Genomic DNA, 19656 nt, shown 5'->3' with positions numbered 1-19656 from the left:
TGTAAGGCTGTTCCTAGAAAAGCACCATGAAAATAAGAGAAGGAAATAAGTGTGTGTGTGTCGCATACTTCCACAGCGTATTCGCTCCTCTCTTTTCCTCTTTCATTCCACCCTCGACTTCTCTCTCGCTCTTTTCCCTCGCCCTGCCCCTCTCTCCACAGTGAAAGCTTACTGCCTTTGGGGAACATTAGCATATTTACGGAGATAGGAGGTGAATGTGCTCATTTCTATTCAAACCTCTTCTGCGTGCACTCATTTCACAGCTTTGAAATGGCGCGCCGAGAAGACAGGAAATGGGGAAATGGGGAGGAAATGGAGAGAAAAAGACAGAGAGATAGAGGGGAAAGAGAAGAGGTCCAGAGAGATCCAGAAACAGTGGTAGAAAAAGGATGGAGTGAGAAAAGAGAAGGAGTAAGAGAGAGAGAGATCCAGAAACAGAGGCACAGAAAGGAGAGGGAGAAAAGAGAAGGAGTAAGAGAGAGAGAGAGAGAGAGAGAGAGAGAGAGAGAGATCCAGAAACAGAGGCACAGAAAGGAGAGGGAGAAAAGAGAAGGAGTAAGAGAGAGAGAGAGAGAGAGAGAGAGAGAGAGAGATCCAGAAACAGAGGCACAGAAAGGAGAGGGAGAAAAGAGAAGGAGTAAGAGAGAGAGAGAGAGAGAGAGAGAGAGAGAGAGATCCAGAAACATAGGCACAGAAAGGAGAGGGAGAAAAGAGAAGGAGTAAGAGAGAGAGAGAGAGAGAGAGAGATCCAGAAACAGAGGCACAGAAAGGAGAGGGAGAAAAGAGAAGGAGTAAGAGAGAGAGAGAGAGAGAGAGAGAGAGATCCAGAAACATAGGCACAGAAAGGAGAGGGAGAAAAGAGAAGGAGTAAGAGAGAGAGAGAGAGAGCGAGAGAGAGAGAGAGAGAGATCCAGAAACAGAGGCACAGAAAGGAGAGGGAGAAAAGAGAAGGAGTGAGAGAGAGAGAGAGAGATCCAGAAACAGAGGCACAGAAAGGAGAGGGAGAAAAGAGAAGGAGTAAGAGAGAGAGAGAGAGAGAGAGAGAGAGAGATCCAGAAACAGAGGCACAGAAAGGAGAGGGAGAAAAGAGAAGGAGTAAGAGAGAGAGAGAGAGAGAGAGAGAGAGAGATCCAGAAACAGAGGCACAGAAAGGAGAGGGAGAAAAGAGAAGGAGTAAGAGAGAGAGAGAGAGAGAGAGAGAGAGATCCAGAAACAGAGGCACAGAAAGGAGAGGGAGAAAAGAGAAGGAGTAAGAGAGAGAGAGAGATCCAGAAACAGAGGCACAGAAAGGAGAGGGAGAACGATGCAATACGTGGCCTCCAGGTCATCACAACAATATATATTCTGAGTCACACGGTAGTAGAGCGGGAGGGAACAAAAGGCAAGGTTCAAGGTCAGGGTCAAGGTTGTGAGATCATGGGGAGTGGAAGAGGTCAAAACTGCAATCCCTGTTTACAGGCATTCACAGTCAATGAACGTAGTGGTTTTAACCTAACCATGATTGTAATGCAGGTGTGTGTGTGTGTGTGTGTGTGTGTGTGTGAGAGAGCGAGAGCGTGTGATATTATTACCCTTACCTGACCATGTAGTCGTTGCGAACCAGCAGCAGGTGCTGCATCAGAGACAGGAAGTGTGTTTCGGCCTTGGAGTCTTTGACCGTGTTCATCAGGATCTGGAAGACCTCGGTCACGTCAGTACGACCGCATGGTTAAGGACCACAACCTCAAGTGGTCAGAGCAGTCATCAACGCCCTGAATCAATCCATCCCTACTAATAAGATATACTACTGTGTTTAGAGGCGACCCAATCTACAGTAACCTGGTTCCAATATAGTTTACTACCGCTTTACATGCAGTAGTCATTGTGTGATATTGTGAAGGATTTATGTGGCAAAGACAAAGCCCTGTTAAAGACTGGTATCAGTATCTGATCAAAGGCTAAGTAGCTTCCTGATCCGTTTATTACTGTGATCAAATGCATCTCAGTCATGGTGACCAGAGCCAAGGCAATCAACAAGGTAAAACAAAAGCCCTGAAGAATTCCTTGTGCTTTTGTGTGAGAAACTATTATGGCACCTTGGAGCCACCTGGTGGTGAAATGTAGGAATGTACGTTAGAGGACAGTGACCTGACTGGTAGGTTGCACCCTGTTCCCTATAGAGTGGGCTACCCTATAGACCGTGGTAGGTTGCACCCTGTTCCCTATAGAGTGGGCTACCCTATAGACCGTGATCAACAGTAGTGCACTGTATAAGGTACAACTTGAGACAGCTATACGATAAACTTGTATCACCTTAACATCTGAACCAAAGTAACTTCCCTTCATAGACAGACTTTTTGAGCCTCCCTGGTGGTGGAAGGATATTCCATCTCGATGCGCACGTCGTTGAGGCGGGCCTGGAGTTCATCAGAGTCATCCTCGGCCTGCTCGTCAAAAACACTGAGCTGCACCCTCAGCTCCTCATTCTCTATGGTCCGAATATCCTACAGGACCCAGGGAGGAGGAGGGAGAGAGAGAGAGAGAGAGAGAGAGAGAGAGAGGGAGGTGGGAGGAGAGAGAGAGGGAGGTGGGAGGGGGGGGGGGGTGGGGAAGAGGAGAGTAAGAGGGAGGGAAAGGTGGGTTGAAGATTGGAGGGGGGGTTCAATAAAAATCCAAACTTCCCTGAACCTACAGGTAAACATGAGTGTTTGGAACCTGTCTGTGTGACTCACCGTCAGCAGGTCTCGTAGGCCCAGTCTCAGCAGCTCTGAGCGGATGTGGATCCTGTAGTCCAGCTCTTCTCCTCGACTGATGAGAGCGTTGATGAGCTGCATACAGCCATTCTTCAAGGCGATGTTGGGCTTGTTCATACCTAAGAGGAGTGGCTGAAACCTCTCATTGTCCTGCTTTTCTGCCTCCTCAGTGATGGCCTCCAGAACACGCTCATGACTACAGACGGCGTTACATATTAATGCACAGAAAGGTACACACACACAAAAACACATTCTCCCACTCCCAAACACACAGACACACACACCTAAACAGATACTTACAGGTTGTCAGGGTGTTCCAGGATGCAGATGGCCGAGAGCAGTTTCACCACATCCACCATCATGTGAGGGACCCGGGGGTTGATGGCTCGGACCAGCAGAGGGATGCCCTCGGCAGACGTCAACATGGCCTTCAGACCATACTTGTTGTTCATGAAGGCTTTGAGACAGCGCACAATCTCGTGTTGACACTTCATGCCCATGTTTCTAACCGGAGGAGAGAGGAGGGGGGGGGGGGGGGTGTGTTATTGTACATAAGGGGGTTTCCAAACCAAACAAGTAGCAAATCCACTGGAGCGTTCTAGGAGTCTCTTGCTAGGTGTGCACTGTAATGTAAAGGGTAAGTACACCAACCAAATCTACATTTCAACAACAACAACAACAAAGTAGTCTTCTGATGTGGTTAAAACATTGTTGTGGACTTACAACACCAAATTAAGTTGTTGTTCTATTTTACAAAGTGTCATTTGAGTGAAAACTTGAAAGAACTGGAGGAAACGGAAACCTGGAAAAGGTCAACAGACGAGGAATTTTGTTGGGGGGAAAAATCTATGGAATCAGGCAAAAAGAGAAAACTGATTTAATAAAGCCTACTTCCGGGTACTGGTCTCTTTCCTCCTGGAGTAAAGGTTCATGTAAAAGGGGGTTAGAGGGGGTACAGGGGTAGCTAGGTAGGTAAAAGGGGTAACAGGAGCTTGATATATCTTACGGGTACTCGTCCTTCTCCTCCTGGATTTTCCTCATGATGTTGAGCAGCAGAACCAGGCCCTCGTCTCCAAAGTTCTGCACCCAGCTGACAGGGTTGTTGTTGAGGGAGACCCGGAGTGATTCCAGACAGCTCAGGAGCTGTGCGTCTCTGGGCTCAGTCCTCAGCTCCTGGATGTATATCATGGCTGACTTGGAGCTCTCCTTCTGGTTCTGACCCTAGCTCACACACACACACACACACGGCAGTAGTGTAAAAGGACATAAAGAGGACAAGTTACCGCTGCTCCAGGTCTACTGTGTATGTTATGAAGGTATGACTGATCCCAGTACCTCAACCTTTGTTACTCACAGCTTTGGACGTGTGGAGGTACTGAGACACCATCTCTCGTTTGATGACGATGTCTTTCGCCCGCAGAGGCCGCTGCTTCTCCTCGTTCAAGTTCATATCCACCTGGAGAGAGAGAGCAGGGGGAAAGAGAGGGGGGAGAGCAAGCGAGAAAGGGAGGGGAGGGAGAGCGAGCGAGAGGGAAGAGAAAGAGAGGGGGAGGGGAGAGAGAGCGAGAGAGAAGAGAAAGAGAGAGGGGGGGAAAGAAAGAGAGAGGGGGAGGGGAGAGAGAGAGAGGGGGGGGGGAGGGGGGGGAGACAGAGAGATACATTTAAGTCAGCGTCCCAAAAGATACAGACAAATAGCCTGTAGTCCACACCCAGTAGACAATCATTGTCTCTTTCTTTAACCCTCTTCTCTCTCACCAGCATCTGTTCGAAGAGTTCCAGGACGTATTCGTCAGGGTGGTCATGCAGCATGGTCCCCTGGGTAGGAACCTCGTAGTGGGCAGCGTTGGAGTGGCGCTGCCCGGCTGCATGAGGCTTCTCCTTGTCCTTCTTCATCCTCATGCTGGTGAAACGCTCCAACTGCAGGGGGGTCAAAGGAGAGTGGTCAGAGGTCACACAGGGAGATATGAGGGTTATCCCAGTTCAACCCCAACCCTGTGGATTGGATAGGTCAGGGCAAAGAGGTTGATTTGGAATTGGGCATCAGATTCCATTGGACATTCAGACGTCATAAATGACTAAATATCACTGTGAAAAACGTTCAGCTTCACTCATGTGTGTGCTAGAATAAAATGAAGCAGGGTCACAGGGTGATGTCATCAACATACCAGTTCATACCACATACTGTTTACCGGGGTACTTGGAAATAGCCACTGGAAGGCTTTTCAATATCATCAAAACCGTTGAAACTATTTATTAGAAGTTTTTCCATTACACTCATATTGGTAGCCACTTTAAACTCTACGGGACAGTTAACCTAACACAGGCTAATGTGATTAATGTGTTAATCTAACTGCACTGTCTGATTTACAGTAGCTATTACAGTGAAAGAATACCATGGTATTGTTTAAGGGGAGTGCACAATTATGAACTTGAAAATGTACTAATAAACCAATTAAGCACATTTGGCCCGTCTTGATATAACATTTTGAACAGATATGCAATAGTTAATTTGATCAGTCTAAAAATGTGCATACACTGCTGCCATCTAGTGGCCAAAATTTTAATTTCACCTGGGCTGGAATAATACATTATGGTCTCTCGCTTGCATTTCAAAACACATGCTTTTTTCCCTTTGTATTATCTTTTACCAGATCTAATGTGTTATATTGTCCTACATTAATTTCACATTTCCACAAACTTCAAAGTGTTTCCTTTCAAATGGTATCAAGAATATGCATGTCCTTCCTTCAGGTCCTGAGCTACAGGCAGTTAGATTTGGGTATGTTACTTTAGGTGAAAATTGACAAAAAGGGGGAGGATCTTTATTAAGTAAATACCTGCACTCAACTTGTGCAATACGTTACGAGATAAAGCAGATTGCGTTCTTGGCTGGCAGCCACACAAGTAAATTAGTTTACATTGAGAAATCTTGGCATTTTTTTTGCAAAAACGATGCATGGCCACCATATGTCTAATGTTTATGAGACGAGAGAATGTAGCCAGCTGCATTTTCTAATGTTTTGCTTAAAGTTAAGCTTGCATTTTACAGGAGAAAATAAGGCTGGCTACACAGAAAAGCATCAGAGAAAAGTTGCACATCAGTCAGAGCTCTATCTGCTGATAGAATGCCTGTTTGTGAATTCTCACCTAAGTGGATAAGTGCAACTGAAGCACAAAATAAGTCTGATGCCGAGCAGAAATGACAGAAGCACTTTAGAAATAGGTTTACAAGACGCAGCAAGATATTATGGGTTTTATATTGTTTACCTGAATAAAAAAAACAAAGAATTCTGAGTTAATGCTACCCTACCCCTAAGTTCGCATGTATATTTTAGTAATTTAGCAGACGCTCTCATCCAAAGTGACATACAGGAGCAATTAGGGGTAAGGGCCTTGCTCAAGGGCACATTGGCAGATTATTAACCTAGTGGGCTCAGGGATTCGAACCAGTAAAAAAAAATGAAATTTGGTTCCTCCCACCTATAGTGCCTTCGGAAAGTATTCAGACCCCTGGACCTTTTCCACTTTGTTACGTTACAGCCTCATTTTAAAATGGATTAAACAAAAAAATCCTCAGCAATCTACAGACAATACCCCATATTGACAAAGCGAAAACAGGTTTATATATATTTGCAAATGTATTACAAAAAATAATAACAATCTGAAATACCTTATTCACATAAGTATTCAGTCCCTTTACAATGAGACTCAAAATTGAGCTCAGGTAAATCCTGTTTCCATTGATCATCCGTGAGATGTTTCTACTTGATTGGAGTCCACCTGTGGAAATTTAATGGACTGGACATGATTTGGAAAGGCCCAAACCTGTCTACATAAGATCCCACAGTTGACAGTGCAGGTCAGAGCAAAAGCCATGAGGTCGAAGGAATTGACTGTAGAGCTCCGAGCCAGGATTGTGTCGACACAGATTTGGGGAAGGGTATCAAAAAAATGTCTGCAGCATTGAAAGTCTCCAAGAACACAGTGGCCTCCATCATTCTTAAATTGAAGAAGTTTGGAACCACCAAGACTCTTCCTAGAGCTGGCTGCCCGGCCAAACTGAGCAATCGGGGGAGAAGGGCCTTGGTCAGGGAGGTGACAAAGTACCCGATGATCACACTGACAGAGCTCCAGAGTTCCTCTGTGGATATGGGAGAACCTTCCAGAAGGACAACCATATCTGCAGCACTACACCAATCAGGCCGAGAGAGTGGCCGCACGGAAGCCACTCCTCAGTAAAAAGGCACATAAACATAAACTCCAAGTGGGCTGTTATCAAAAGCACCTAAAGACTCTCAGACCACGAGAAATAAGATTCTCTGGTCTGATGAAACCAAGATTGAACTCTGGCCTTAGCGGCAAGCGCCACGTCTGGAAGAAACCTGGCGCCATCCCTGCGGTGAAGCATGGTGGTGGCAGTATCACGCTGTGGAGATGTTTTCAGCGGCAGGGACTGGGAGACTAGTCAGGATCGAGGGAAAGATGAACGGAGCAAAGTACAGAGAGATCCTTGATCAAAACCTGCTCCAGAGTGCTCAGGACCTCAGACCGGGGCGAAGGTTCACCTTCAAACAGGACAACAATCCTAAGCACACAGCCAAGCCAACGCAGGAGTTGCTTTCGGGCAAGTCTCTGAATGTCCTTGAGTGGCCCAGCCCGGACTTGATCCCGAACGAACATCTCTGGAGAGACCTGAAAATAGCTGCCCAGCAACACTCCCCATCCAACCTGACAGAGCTTGAGAGGATCTGCAGAGAAGAATGGGAGAAACCCCCCAAATACAGGTGTGCCAAACTTGCAGCGTCATTTGCAAGAAGACTCGAGGCTGTAATCGCTGCCATAGGTGCTTCAACAAAGTACTGAGTAAAGAGTCTGAATACTTATGTAAATTTGATTTGTTTTTTTATGAAAGTTTTAAAATAAATTACACATTTTTTAAAACCTGTTTTTGCTTTGTCATTATGGGGTATTGTGACAATTGAAGAAAACAACAATTTAATCAATTTTAGAATAAGGATCTAACCTAAAAAATGTGGGAAAAGTGAAGGGGTCTGTATACTTTCCAAATGCACTGTATACAGTATACACACTACATGGCTATACACAGAAGTTTGTGGACACCTGCTCGTTGAACATCTCATTCCAAAATCACGGGCATTAATATGTAGTTGGTCCCCACCTTTGCTGCTATAACAGCCTCCACTCTTCTGGGAAGGCATTCCCCACTAGATGTTGTAAAATTGATGCTTCCATTCAGCCACGAGAGCATTAGTGAGATGACACAATAATGTCGGGCGATCAGGCCTGGCTCGCAGTCGGCATTCCTATTCATCCCAAAAGTGTTTGATGGGGTTGAGGTGCAGGCCAGTCAAGTTCTTCCAAACCGATCGACAAACCATTTCTGTAAGGACCTCACTTCGTGCTTGGGGGCATGGTCATGCTGAAAAAGAAAAGGGCCTTCCCAAAACTTTTGCCACAAAGTTGGAAGCACAGAATCGTCTAAAATGGCATTGTACGCTGTAGCGTTAAGATTTCCCGAACCATGAAAAACAGCCCCAGAGCATTATTCCTCCTCCACCAAACTTTACAGTTGACACTGTGCATTGGGGCAGGTAGCATTTTCCTGGCTGGCGCTTGGCATTGTGATCTTAGGCTTGTGTGCGGCTGCTCGGCCATGGAATCCTATTTCATGAAGCTCCAGACGAACAGTTCTTGTGCTAACGTGGCTTCCGGAATCAGTTTGGAATTTGGTAGTGAGCGTTGGAATTTGGTAGTGAGCGTTGCAACCAAGGGCATACAATTTAAGCACAACACGTTTCAGCTAGAGGTCAACCGATTATGATTTTTCAACGCCGATAACGATTATTGGAGGACCAAAAAAAGCCGATACCGATTAAAATCGGCCAATTCTTTTAAAATGTATTTATTTGTAATAGTGACAATTACAACAATACTGAATGAACACTTATTTTAACTTAATATAATACATCAATAAAATTAATTTAGCCTCAAATAAATTATGAAACATGTTCAATTTGGTTTAAATAATGCAAAAACAAAGTGTTGGAGAAGAAAGTAAAAGTGCAATATGTGCCATGTAAGAAAGCTAACGTTTAAGTTCCTTGCTCAGAACATGAGAACATATGAAAGCTGGTGGTTCCTTTTAACATGAGTCTTCAATATTCCCAGGTAAGTAGTTTTGGGTTGTAGTTATTATAGGAATTATAGGACTATTTCCCTCTATACCATTTGTATTTCATTTAACCTTTGACTATTGGATCTTCTTATAGGCACTTTAGTATTGCCAGTGTAACAGTATAGCTTCCGTCCCTCTCCTCGCTCCTACCTGGGCTCGAACCAGGAACACATCGACAACAGCCACCCTGGACGCAGCGTTACCCATGCAGAGCAAGGGGAACAACTACTCCAAGTCTCAGAGCAAGTGACGCATGAAGCATTGCGAGAGCTGCTGGCAAAACACACAAAAGTGCTATTTGAATGAATGCTTACGAGCCTGCTGCTGCCTACCACCGCTCAGTCAGACTGCTCTATCAAATCATAGACATAATTATAACATAATAACACACAGAAATACGAGCCTTCGGTCATTAATATGGTCGAATCCGGAAACTATCATCTCGAAGAAAAAAAAAACATTTATTCTTCAGTGAAATACAGAACCGTTACGTATTTTATCTAACGGGTGGCATCCAAGTCTAAAAAATCCTGTTACATTGCACAACCTTCGATGTTATGTCATAATTATGTAAAATTCTGGCAAAAAATTAGTTCGCAACGAGCCAGGCAGCCCAAACTGTTGCATATACCCTGACTCTGCGTGCAATGAATGCAAGAGAAGTGACAATTTCACCTGGTTAATAAATATGCAGGTTTAAAAATATATACTTCTGTGTATTGATTTTAAGGAAGGCATTGATGTTAATGGTTAGGTACATTCGTGCAACGATTGTGCTTTTTTCGCAAATGCGCTTTTGTTAAATCATCCCCCGTTCGGCGAAGTTGGCTGTCTTTGTTAGGAAGAAATCATCTTCACACAGTTCGCAACGAGCCAGGCGGCCCAAACTGCTGCATATACCCTGACTCTGTTGCAAGAGAAGTGACACAATTTCCCTAGTTAAAATACATTTTAGCAGGCAATATCAACTAAATATGCAGGTTTAAAAATATATACTTGTGTATTGATTTTAAGAAAGGCATTGATGTTTATGATGTTTATTGGAGCAACGACAGTCCTTTTTCGCAAATGCGCACCGCATCGATTATAAGCCACGCAGGACACGCTAGATAAACTAGTAATATCATCAACCATGTGTAGTTAACTACTGATTATGATTGATTGATTGATTGTTTTTTATAAGATAAGTTTAATGCTAGCTAGCAACTTACCGTGACTTCTTACTGCATTCGCGTAACAGGCAGGCTCCTCGTGGAGTGCAATGTAAGGCAGGTGGTTAGAGCGTTGGACTAGTTAATCTAAGGTTACAAGATTGAATCCCCGAGCTGACAAGGTACAAATCTGCCGTTCTGCCCCTGAACAAGGCAGTTAACCCACCGTTCCTAGGCCGTCATTGAAAATAAGATATGTTCTTAACTGACTTGCCTAGTTAAATAAAGGTGGTAAAAAAAAAAAATAAATACAAATAAAAATTCTGTGTCCACAAATACCGATTTCCGATTGTTATGAAAACTTGAAAATGGCCCTAAATAATCGGCTATTCTGATTAATCGGTCGGCCTCCAGTTTCAGCAATCCCGTTCTCTGAGCTTGTGTGGGCTACCACTTCGCAGTAGAGCCGTTGTGGCTCCTAGACATTTCCACTTCACAATAACAGTACTTAGAGTTGACCGGAGCAGCTCTAGCTCAGAAATTTGATGAACTGACTTGTTGGAAAGGTGCCATCCTATGACGGTGCCACTTTGTAAGTCACTGAGCTCTTCAGTACGGGCCATTATGCTGCCAATGTTTGTCTATGGAGATTGCATGGCGGTGTGCTCAGTTTTATACACCGGTCAGCAACGGGTGTGGCTGAAATAGGTGTGTCCACATACTTTTGGCCATGAAGTGTATAACTTCATGAGCTGGATTGCTTGTCTTTGCAATTTGTTTATTTTTATTTGTGCTCTTACGCTAGCAGCCTCCATGGAAATTCGCTATTACTTGGGCTAATTCTGTTAGCATTCTGGTAATAGAGGCCCAATGGGCTTTTTTTTGCATCATTTGCCGCACACCTTGTGTGCTAAACCAGTAATACCGTAAATACCGGGGTAGGCAGTCGTTCTTAAACTGACTTGTGTGCTAAACCAGTAATACCGTAAATACCGGGGTAGGCAGTCGTTCTTAAACTGACTTGTGTGCTAAACCAGTAATACCGTAAATACCGGGGTAGGCAGTCGTTCTTAAACTGACTTGTGTGCTAAACCAGTAATACCGTAAATACCGGGGTAGGCAGTCGTTCTTAAACTTACTTGTGTGCTAAACCAGTAATACCGTAAATACCGGATTAGGCAGTCGTTCTTAAACTGACTTGTGTGCTAAACCAGTAATACCGTAAATACCGGGGTAGGCAGTCGTTCTTAAACTGACTTGTGTGCTAAACCAGTAATACCGTAAATACCGGGGTAGGCAGTCGTTCTTAAACTGACTTGTGTGCTAAACCAGTAATACCGTAAATACCGGGGTAGGCAGTCGTTCTTAAACTGACTTGCCTAGTTAAAGAAAAAGGTTAAATACATTTAAAGTAAAATAACCTTTGAGTAGCAGACTTCCTGTGAGATCATAGCTTGTTTAACCCCTTCCTGCCCTGGGCCTAACCTACCTACAACCCCCCAACCCAGACCCAACCTGTAACCTAGGCCGGCCCTTCAGACGAACCACTGAGTCAGGGAGGCACAGACGGACAGGCAGGCACCATTCAACAGTATGTGTCGATACAACCAGGGTGAGTAGTACAGACAACATGGTTGAGTTATTATGGGGTGTTACTGCAACAACCAGGCTCATGGGGGTTGTAGTGTGGTATGGATAGAGGGGCATGGGGAGGGGTTAGTAGTGGACTACAGGGTGAGATGAGATGCAACAAAGACAGTCAGATGATTATGACTGGGATGTGGGCACACACAAACACACACACAACCTACCTCATCAGGAATCAGCCGTTTGAGTTTCTGTACAGAGAGGGGAGGGGGAGGAGTGGGGGGGTTGAGAGAACGAGTGAAAGAAAGAAATAGGGAGATTGAACAGGGGAAGAGGGAGACATTGAGGGATACGGGGAGATCGAGGGAGGGATTAAGGGACAGACAGAAGGAGAGAAAGAGAGGGAGTGGGGGAGAGAGGAAAGGATCAATTAGGATCAGACAGGGAACGTCTCTACAAAGGTCATCATTAATCATTGCGGACAGAGGGGAATAGGCTACAGGTAGATCAATATCACAATAACAGACTACTTCATTAAACACAGTTACACATTACACACTGGATCAATCAAGAACATACACACTTAGATTAGCTCACTAATTCCTCTTGTACGACGTCATGGATCATCTGAACAATTCCACATGCAGGGATTGATCCATTTTATTTTGCGATTAGGGGATTTCAGATTTTTTTTGACAGGTAGAATGACAGTACAATTGCACTAGCAAATCCTTGCCACAAGGTGTCAGGCTACACCAATGAATAGCTTAGTGAAGGCAGGGTCTCAATTGATAATTGGCCAACACCAGGTGGCGCTGAAGATCACACACAAATCGAAACACAACTATGGAAAGCTTATGGGGCAAGTTCCTCACTTCCTATGTTTGCATTCTACATAACTGCAAAAGATAAGCCAGAAATAAGATGCATGATCTCTGTAACGGTGCTTCCAAACATGGCCCATAATGACTGTCCCACATGCCAGCATCTGGAGCCAATCAGCAGCCACCCAGAGGGTCACAGGCCACAGAACACACACTGAACAACAACCTAGGCTCAACATGTTCAACGGCTTTATAAAGTCAACCTTCAGGGGAAGACAAACAGAGGAACACACACACACACACACCTCTCATCTCTCTCTGAGCCAGCCTTCCTAGGTTGTCGGATATAGGATATATGTCGGATATAGGCTTTAATTAGGTAAGAAGTCTAATTAGAAGGCTCTTTATCAAAGTGATTTGATTTGTCAACTGTGCCTTTTCTCATTGTAAAAAAATAAATAAAATGGTTACTTTATCCAAATGTTGAATAGGCAGATAAATACATGTTTATGCAGGGGGGGATAATAGCCTACTACTTTGGAGATCATAAAAACAATTAAATAAATGATGTTACTTGGCTGGTCACTGATCGGCTCTCTGTAGCAATTCATTCTATGCAGGTGGGTCGGGTTGAAGAGAAAAATCTGTCCAGAATGCTTGATTTTGAAAGAAGCTAACCACACTTAGCTAGATAGCTAACTAGCTACTAAATTAGCAGACCAAATGCACAACTGCAGAGCATTTAGCACATTTTAGACAGTTAACTAAATAGTTACAAGATATCTAGCTGTCAAACATTTAGTTGTAAATTCCATACTGTGACTCACAAGGCTCTAGTCTCTTGTCATTGTGTGCTTGTAAACAAACACCACGTGACTGGGGACAACCAGTAGGCTTCATCATGAAAAATGATGTGACAGGTGAAATAAAGTACGCAATCTTCTTTATCTCCTAACGTATAGCACACGTTGACTGCAAGTATTTACTTAAAAAGTAGCTACAAATATTATTTTTTTTAAAATATTTTTTTTTAAACTTCAAATAAATAGTTTCAACGGTATTGAAAAAAAAAACATCCCGTGACTTTTTCCAAATACCCGGTATACCGCCCAAGCCTATATTACCTTCTGGTAACTTTCACACAAGTACTTTGGGAACACATTCAGATTGATGTCTGCCATCCCGGTCCCAGCCATTATGACCCTCATCAAAGAACTATTAGGTCTGCAGCTAGACTGAATAGGAGTCGTGATGTGTTGGACGTCTGCTCCATTCTATTTCTATGGTTTTGGGCTGACATTAACTGCTACCCTTTAAGAAATACCAGACATGGTATGAGGAACTTGTGGCTCACAAATGTCAAAGGAATGGAACGGGAGTCAACCTACCTCCCTCAAAACACACACACACACACACACACACACACACACACACACACACACACACACACACACACACACACGTTTTAATATGCAGCACCCCAGTTATCCAACCTCTATAGGTTAACAATACGCGTGAACTCACGAGGGCTCAACCGTTAAACTGATGTGTATTCAAACACACTCATGGGCACATACACAAACAAAAAGGCCGACACTGCACATTCTTGTTCACATGATAGATGTTATCACACAGGGTGCTATTTGGGAAGCAGCCAAAGAGCTGGTAATGGAGACTACCTGTGTAGTGCTGTTCTTCTATAGTACACAATGTGAATATCCTCTAATGACGGAAACAAACATTATGTGGCCACATAAATGCATTTTCAAAGCTACAGCACACAAAGGACCTGCTTCGTGCTTTCATTTTTGGCAAGGAATACAAAAATACTGCGATAGTGGTATCGTCCTGGGCCTAATTCTTATACAGGTCAGTGTGATGACCAATTGGTGTTCGTCTCCTGCAGTGAACACGGATCCTGATCCCCTCTACTGGGGGGTTTCCGCTTAGGCTACATCGACGACAACAAGTGCGGGCGCAAACACGCAGCTCAACGTTTCCGTCAGAAATTGAGCCAGACAACGTAACCGGAAAGATAGGAATTTACCGGACATCCATATGCATTGGGTGCGTAACGTAATAGGGCATCCACCCGCGGTGCTCAAAATACCATCTATAGATGATCGTAATTCATATGAACAGAATAGAAAACAGCCTGTAAAGTCGTAATAAAATAAAGTAGTACGATGTTCTTATACCAACATGAAAGGTTTTGTTGAAAAGCAAATCATTACTCTAGGTGGCCACAAAAATGAAGAAATTGTAAAACTGATGTTGGACAATGAAATCCGATATGTAAATTAACATGCGTTAAGGCTGGGTCGTTAAGAGAAAGCTTATTGTACAATGCTCTTGTGAAACGAGGCCCGAGCCATGCATTTATGAAAGCACTTGTTACCCTGACGCAGCCATTCTAAAAACAGCTGATGCCATGATGGTGCCATTTAACCCACAAGGCCTGAACGTGAGAATACAGACACAAAGAACTCTGGGTAATCACACAGGAAACAGAGTGTGTATATGAGAGAGAGATAGGAGAAAATGTCCAAAGTTATATTCCCCCCACCACACATAGCCTTCACACTGTCAGGTCAGGCCACCAGCTTAACTCGGAGTAATTAGAAAGAGATGAGAACAGGCTGCTTTCCTTGTGAGAACTTCACAAAGAGGATCACCACACACACACAAGTGCTGTGTAATTATCCTTCTAAAAAGTACCCTGCTTTACAGGCACTTGCCCGGAAAACCACACAGAGTTCCCAAAGGACCATCATTAAACAAAGACAAAAAGAAGCACAGAACCAAAAGAGCAGAAGAAATGTATTTGGTTCTTGTGGTTCCTAGGAAACGTAGTGGAAGTCAGCATTTAAGCGCTTGGCTTGTGACAAGAACATAATGAGCCAGTCAGCCTCTCTTCACAGCACTGTCACTACTAATGTACAGCTCCCACCCAGAACCATAAGACAGCACTCTGTGTGTGTGTGTGTGTGTGTGTGTGTGACAGCTATGCTGAGCGAGAGGGACAAAGAAAGCAAGAGAGCAGATTGAGAAATCGAAGAGAAAGAGAGAAAAAGAGCCCGTGTTGAGATGTGTTATTACACACACTTGAACCATTACTCACTTCCCTTTAGAGACAAGCAGAGGTCAGAGTAATGTCACAGTAACTTAACTGACCAACTGAATGATTAAGGAATAACACCTTTATTGCACCTGTGATCTCTCTCTCTCACACACACACTTGGTGTTTCCTTCTGAAAAACAAAGTCCAGTTTAGACCACGGTTTATACTACTGCTAGTTACATACCTATTAAGGAGAAAATGACTATTTTGGAGAGGGATGGATAGAGGGAGATTGTGCATGTTGTTATCTCCACTGTGGCTGTTGATGTGAGTGTTTGCAGCATTGCCATGGCTCCCTGGTGGCGGCTGTGCTCCGCTGAGCGGTGAGGGATGATGTCACCGGGAGGGGTTCTCTAGCAGGCGACACGCCCGTACACAAGTGACACAACACTTCCTGTTCACAGATACCACGGGAAGTCAGTAACATAGTGAAACCTGACTCACTATCAGTCCCGAGGGGAGATCTAGGAAATCACATCCTTCTTTATTCCAACATGGTGTATTAGTGTTGTCACGATACCAGAATGGACTTCGATACCAGGTTTAGTATCACGATACGCGATACCGTCATGACACTCGATTCCAAAACGACACCAACACAATACAGCGACAAAAAGTCAGGCCTAGTCACATTACAGGTGAATGCGTATTATTCAATAGGTGAGTTGAGCTGGTTTTAGCTGATTTCACGGGGCTACACATGACAAACAATCCCTTCTGTTTACGACTTATTTTAATAGCAACTGCTAAGAGAACATTTTATTGAGCAACAATATTGGCATAGAAGAAGCAATCACTTATTTTATAAAAGTGTGCGCTGTCTAAGTAATGACATGTGCAAGGCAGAATGCGGCTGTGGAATCTGACCTTGTGGGTATGCAACATGGTGGAAACCAGACGGGAGACGAATTCGTTTTTTTGTGACAATCAGCATATTTTGCTTTTACGGTTTGCATATTATCACAAACAACAAACAAAGTACCAGGGTAGAGTGAACTGATGTTGCTTCAGCTGTAAGCTAGCAGGGAAAGTTACCCTACAATTAAAAAGGTGGAAGCCACCGGTGTCTTGCTTTGCAAAAGTGTTCTAGCCTGTATGGGCATTGTTCTGCGACAACAGTAATGAACAGTTTTAACACTCCTACATACTGTCGGTGCATTATTCCAGTGTGTTAACGTCCACGCAGCATCAGTGGGGAGATAACGCAACCCAGAAAGCTCTAGCGATGATTGAACAAGTGGAGTGGGCACTTTGCTCTGATAGACCGACTTGAGCCTCTCATTCACCTTAGACATTTGACAGAAGTACTGAACGTAAAAAAATTAGAGTATCGAGCAGTTTCATTTTTTTTTGTGTGAAAAATACAGAGGTTTCGATACGCCGTGCAACACTAGTGCGCGTGTTACATGCTGAACACACCGCTTGCGTTACTTGCGTTTGCGTTGCAAAATAACATTTACACATGCATGTTATTCAACCATTCCATCCAAACTGGTCGTGCGCAGACTCGCGCGTGTCCGGTGTTGTCAGGATGCTGCTGTGTGCCTTAAGGCAGGCAGCCACTGGTTAGGCCTAGGTGTGTTACACGTGGCTACATTGCGTACTTTGTCCCTGAGGAACACTTGACTGTTTACACATGATCAAACACTCGTTGAGAGATAAACAACTTGACAGAGAGAGAAGAGAGACAAGCATACACACAACTAACACATGACGAACACAGAATGGTAATGATCATTCACAACAAAAAAAAAAAAAAAAAAAAAAGAGGCAAAAATAATGCTGGTAAATCAACTGAGACATTAACATAACACCAGCAGTCACTTTACATGACATGGAATGGTTTGCTTTCCTTAAAACCACCCCAAAGCTTAACATACTCAGTCAACACAGAAACACAACAAAACTCACGACCAACAAGCCACGCACCAGCAGCACACTCTAAGCCAGGGATCTAGATTAAGCCACGGCCTGTTTTTTTCCCTCTTGAGCAGACGGTCATGTGACCAAACAGAAGCCCAAAACATAATCATTTCCAACCTTGCTTACATTTGTATGAGACCACATTATCCCTCGATTACGCGTGGGAATGCTTTGGAAAAGATTTCCCAAATTAAAACCATTTGTAGCGAATTCGCTTTTTTCAGAAAACAGGGGGGGGGGGGGGGGGGGCAAATAAAATCAGAAGCAGTTCCATGGGTTAGGTCTATATTTGACAGTTCACAAAAACAAAACAAAAAAATCTGACAGCTTCATCATACCCCTTTTCCACCCATGCCACCCCCCTGGCAGTGTGTATATAAAGTAACCAGGAAGTCCTTGGTTATATTAGGCTCCTTCCTTTTTATTATTTCACATCAGACTGTCTCCCTGGTTCACTGTGGCTGGCACTTACGCCTGACCGACCCCTGCTCCCTGTGTGTGTGTGTGTGTGTGTGTGTGTGTGTGTGTGTGTGTGTGTGTGTGTGTGTGTGTGTGTGTGTGTGTGTGTGTGTGTGTGTGATGCATAGCCTCCATGCAAGTCTTCATGAGTGTGTCCAAGTGGGGCGTTTTTTTCCGCATGACTGCGCCATCCTTGAAGGGCCGTCCCTAATGATAAAACAAAAAAAACTAGCCCAGAACAACAAGAGAGGTTAACGCGATCCGGCCATGTCTGTACTGCTGCATGACGGCCTGTAAGCATTTCCGCTGGCAGATAAGTGAGAGAGTCATTAAAGAATGTAGAGCGCATTCCCACTGAAACCATGTCTGTCTGGTGGTATTACACACAGGCTGGCGGACATATTATGTAGGATCATTTAGAAATGTTAGGGGAATCGTCAACAACCTGCTTAATGTGGCATGCCCCACCTGAATAGAATACTAATGAGGCTATGTACGAAATGTGTGATTTGCATGTACTGTAAAAGCAACATGCCAAAAGGAGTTCAACTCTGAACAGAAAAGGCTTCCATTCATAACGTGCAGGCACCAAAAGACGCTGCTGAATGTAAAATCCAATCAAATACAACAGATTTAGACATTACCGTGAAATGCTTACTTACGAGCCCTTAACCAAAATGCTGAGTTAAAAAGAAAAGTGAAATAATGAGGATATAAACAGTGCCTTCGGAAAGTATTCAGACCCCTCGACTCTTTCCACATTTTGTTACATTAGTCTTATTCTAAAAACGGATTCAATAAAAAAAAAACTCAGCAATCTACACACAACCCCCATAATGACCAACTGAACACAGGTTTAGACATGGTTGCAAATATGAAACAAAGATTGAACTCTTTGGCCTGAATGCCAAGCTTCACGTCTGGAGGAAACCTGGCACCATCCCTACGGTGAAGCATGGTGGGGATATTTTTCAGCGGAAGGGACTTTGGGGCTAGTCAGGATCGAGGCAAAGATGAACGGCGCAAAGTACAAAGAGATCCTTGATAAAATAATATGCTATTTTGAGCTCTCGGGACCTCAAAATAGGGTTAAGGTTCCCCTTCCAACAAGACAACAACCCTAAGCACACAGCCAAGACAAAGCAGGAGTGGCTTCGGGACAAGTCTCTGAATGTCTTTGGGTGGCCCAGTCAGAGCCCGGACTTAATCCTGATTGAACATCTCTGGAGAGACCTAAAAATAGCCTTGCAGCAACGCTCCCAATCCAACCTGACAGAGCTTGAGAGGATCTACAGAGAAGAATGGGAGAAACTCCTCAAATACAGGTGTCAAACTTGTAGTGTAATACCCAAAAAGACTGTAATCATTGCCAAAGGTGCTACAACAAAGTACTGAGTAAAGGGTCTGAATACTTAAGTAAATGTAATAAGATTTTTCATAAATTAACAACAGTAAAAAATAAATAAATCGTTTCTGCTTTGTCATTGTGGAGTAGTGTGTGTAGATTGATGAGGGGGGGAAAACAATTGAATACATTTTAGAATAAAGCTGTAACCTAATAAAATGTGGAAAAGGTAAAGGGGTCTGATACTTTCAGAAGGCACTGTACAAGGGGTACAGGATAAAGTGACTATGCATAGATATTAAACAGAGTAGCAGCAGT

The 19656-nt window shown here is 43.9% G+C and overlaps 1 protein-coding gene across 1 annotated transcript in view; it reads right to left on the bottom strand.

The window, feature by feature from the left end:
• Positions 1–19656, bottom strand: part of LOC110488661 (protein diaphanous homolog 1) — a 67991-nt gene that overhangs the window by 12584 nt on the left and 35751 nt on the right. The window contains 8 exon segments of the mRNA XM_036942773.2: positions 1578–1694; positions 2365–2483; positions 2712–2928; positions 3033–3236; positions 3739–3953; positions 4087–4188; positions 4488–4649; positions 11891–11917. Of these exon segments, the coding sequence (XP_036798668.2) occupies positions 1578–1694; positions 2365–2483; positions 2712–2928; positions 3033–3236; positions 3739–3953; positions 4087–4188; positions 4488–4649; positions 11891–11917 (1163 nt within the window).

This window comes from Oncorhynchus mykiss, chromosome 14 (assembly GCF_057628025.1).
Source record: "Oncorhynchus mykiss isolate SJ-2025 chromosome 14, ASM5762802v1, whole genome shotgun sequence".
In the NCBI taxonomy this organism is placed as follows: domain Eukaryota; kingdom Metazoa; phylum Chordata; class Actinopteri; order Salmoniformes; family Salmonidae; genus Oncorhynchus; species Oncorhynchus mykiss.
This window is presented reverse-complemented; position numbering and strand designations above follow the sequence as displayed.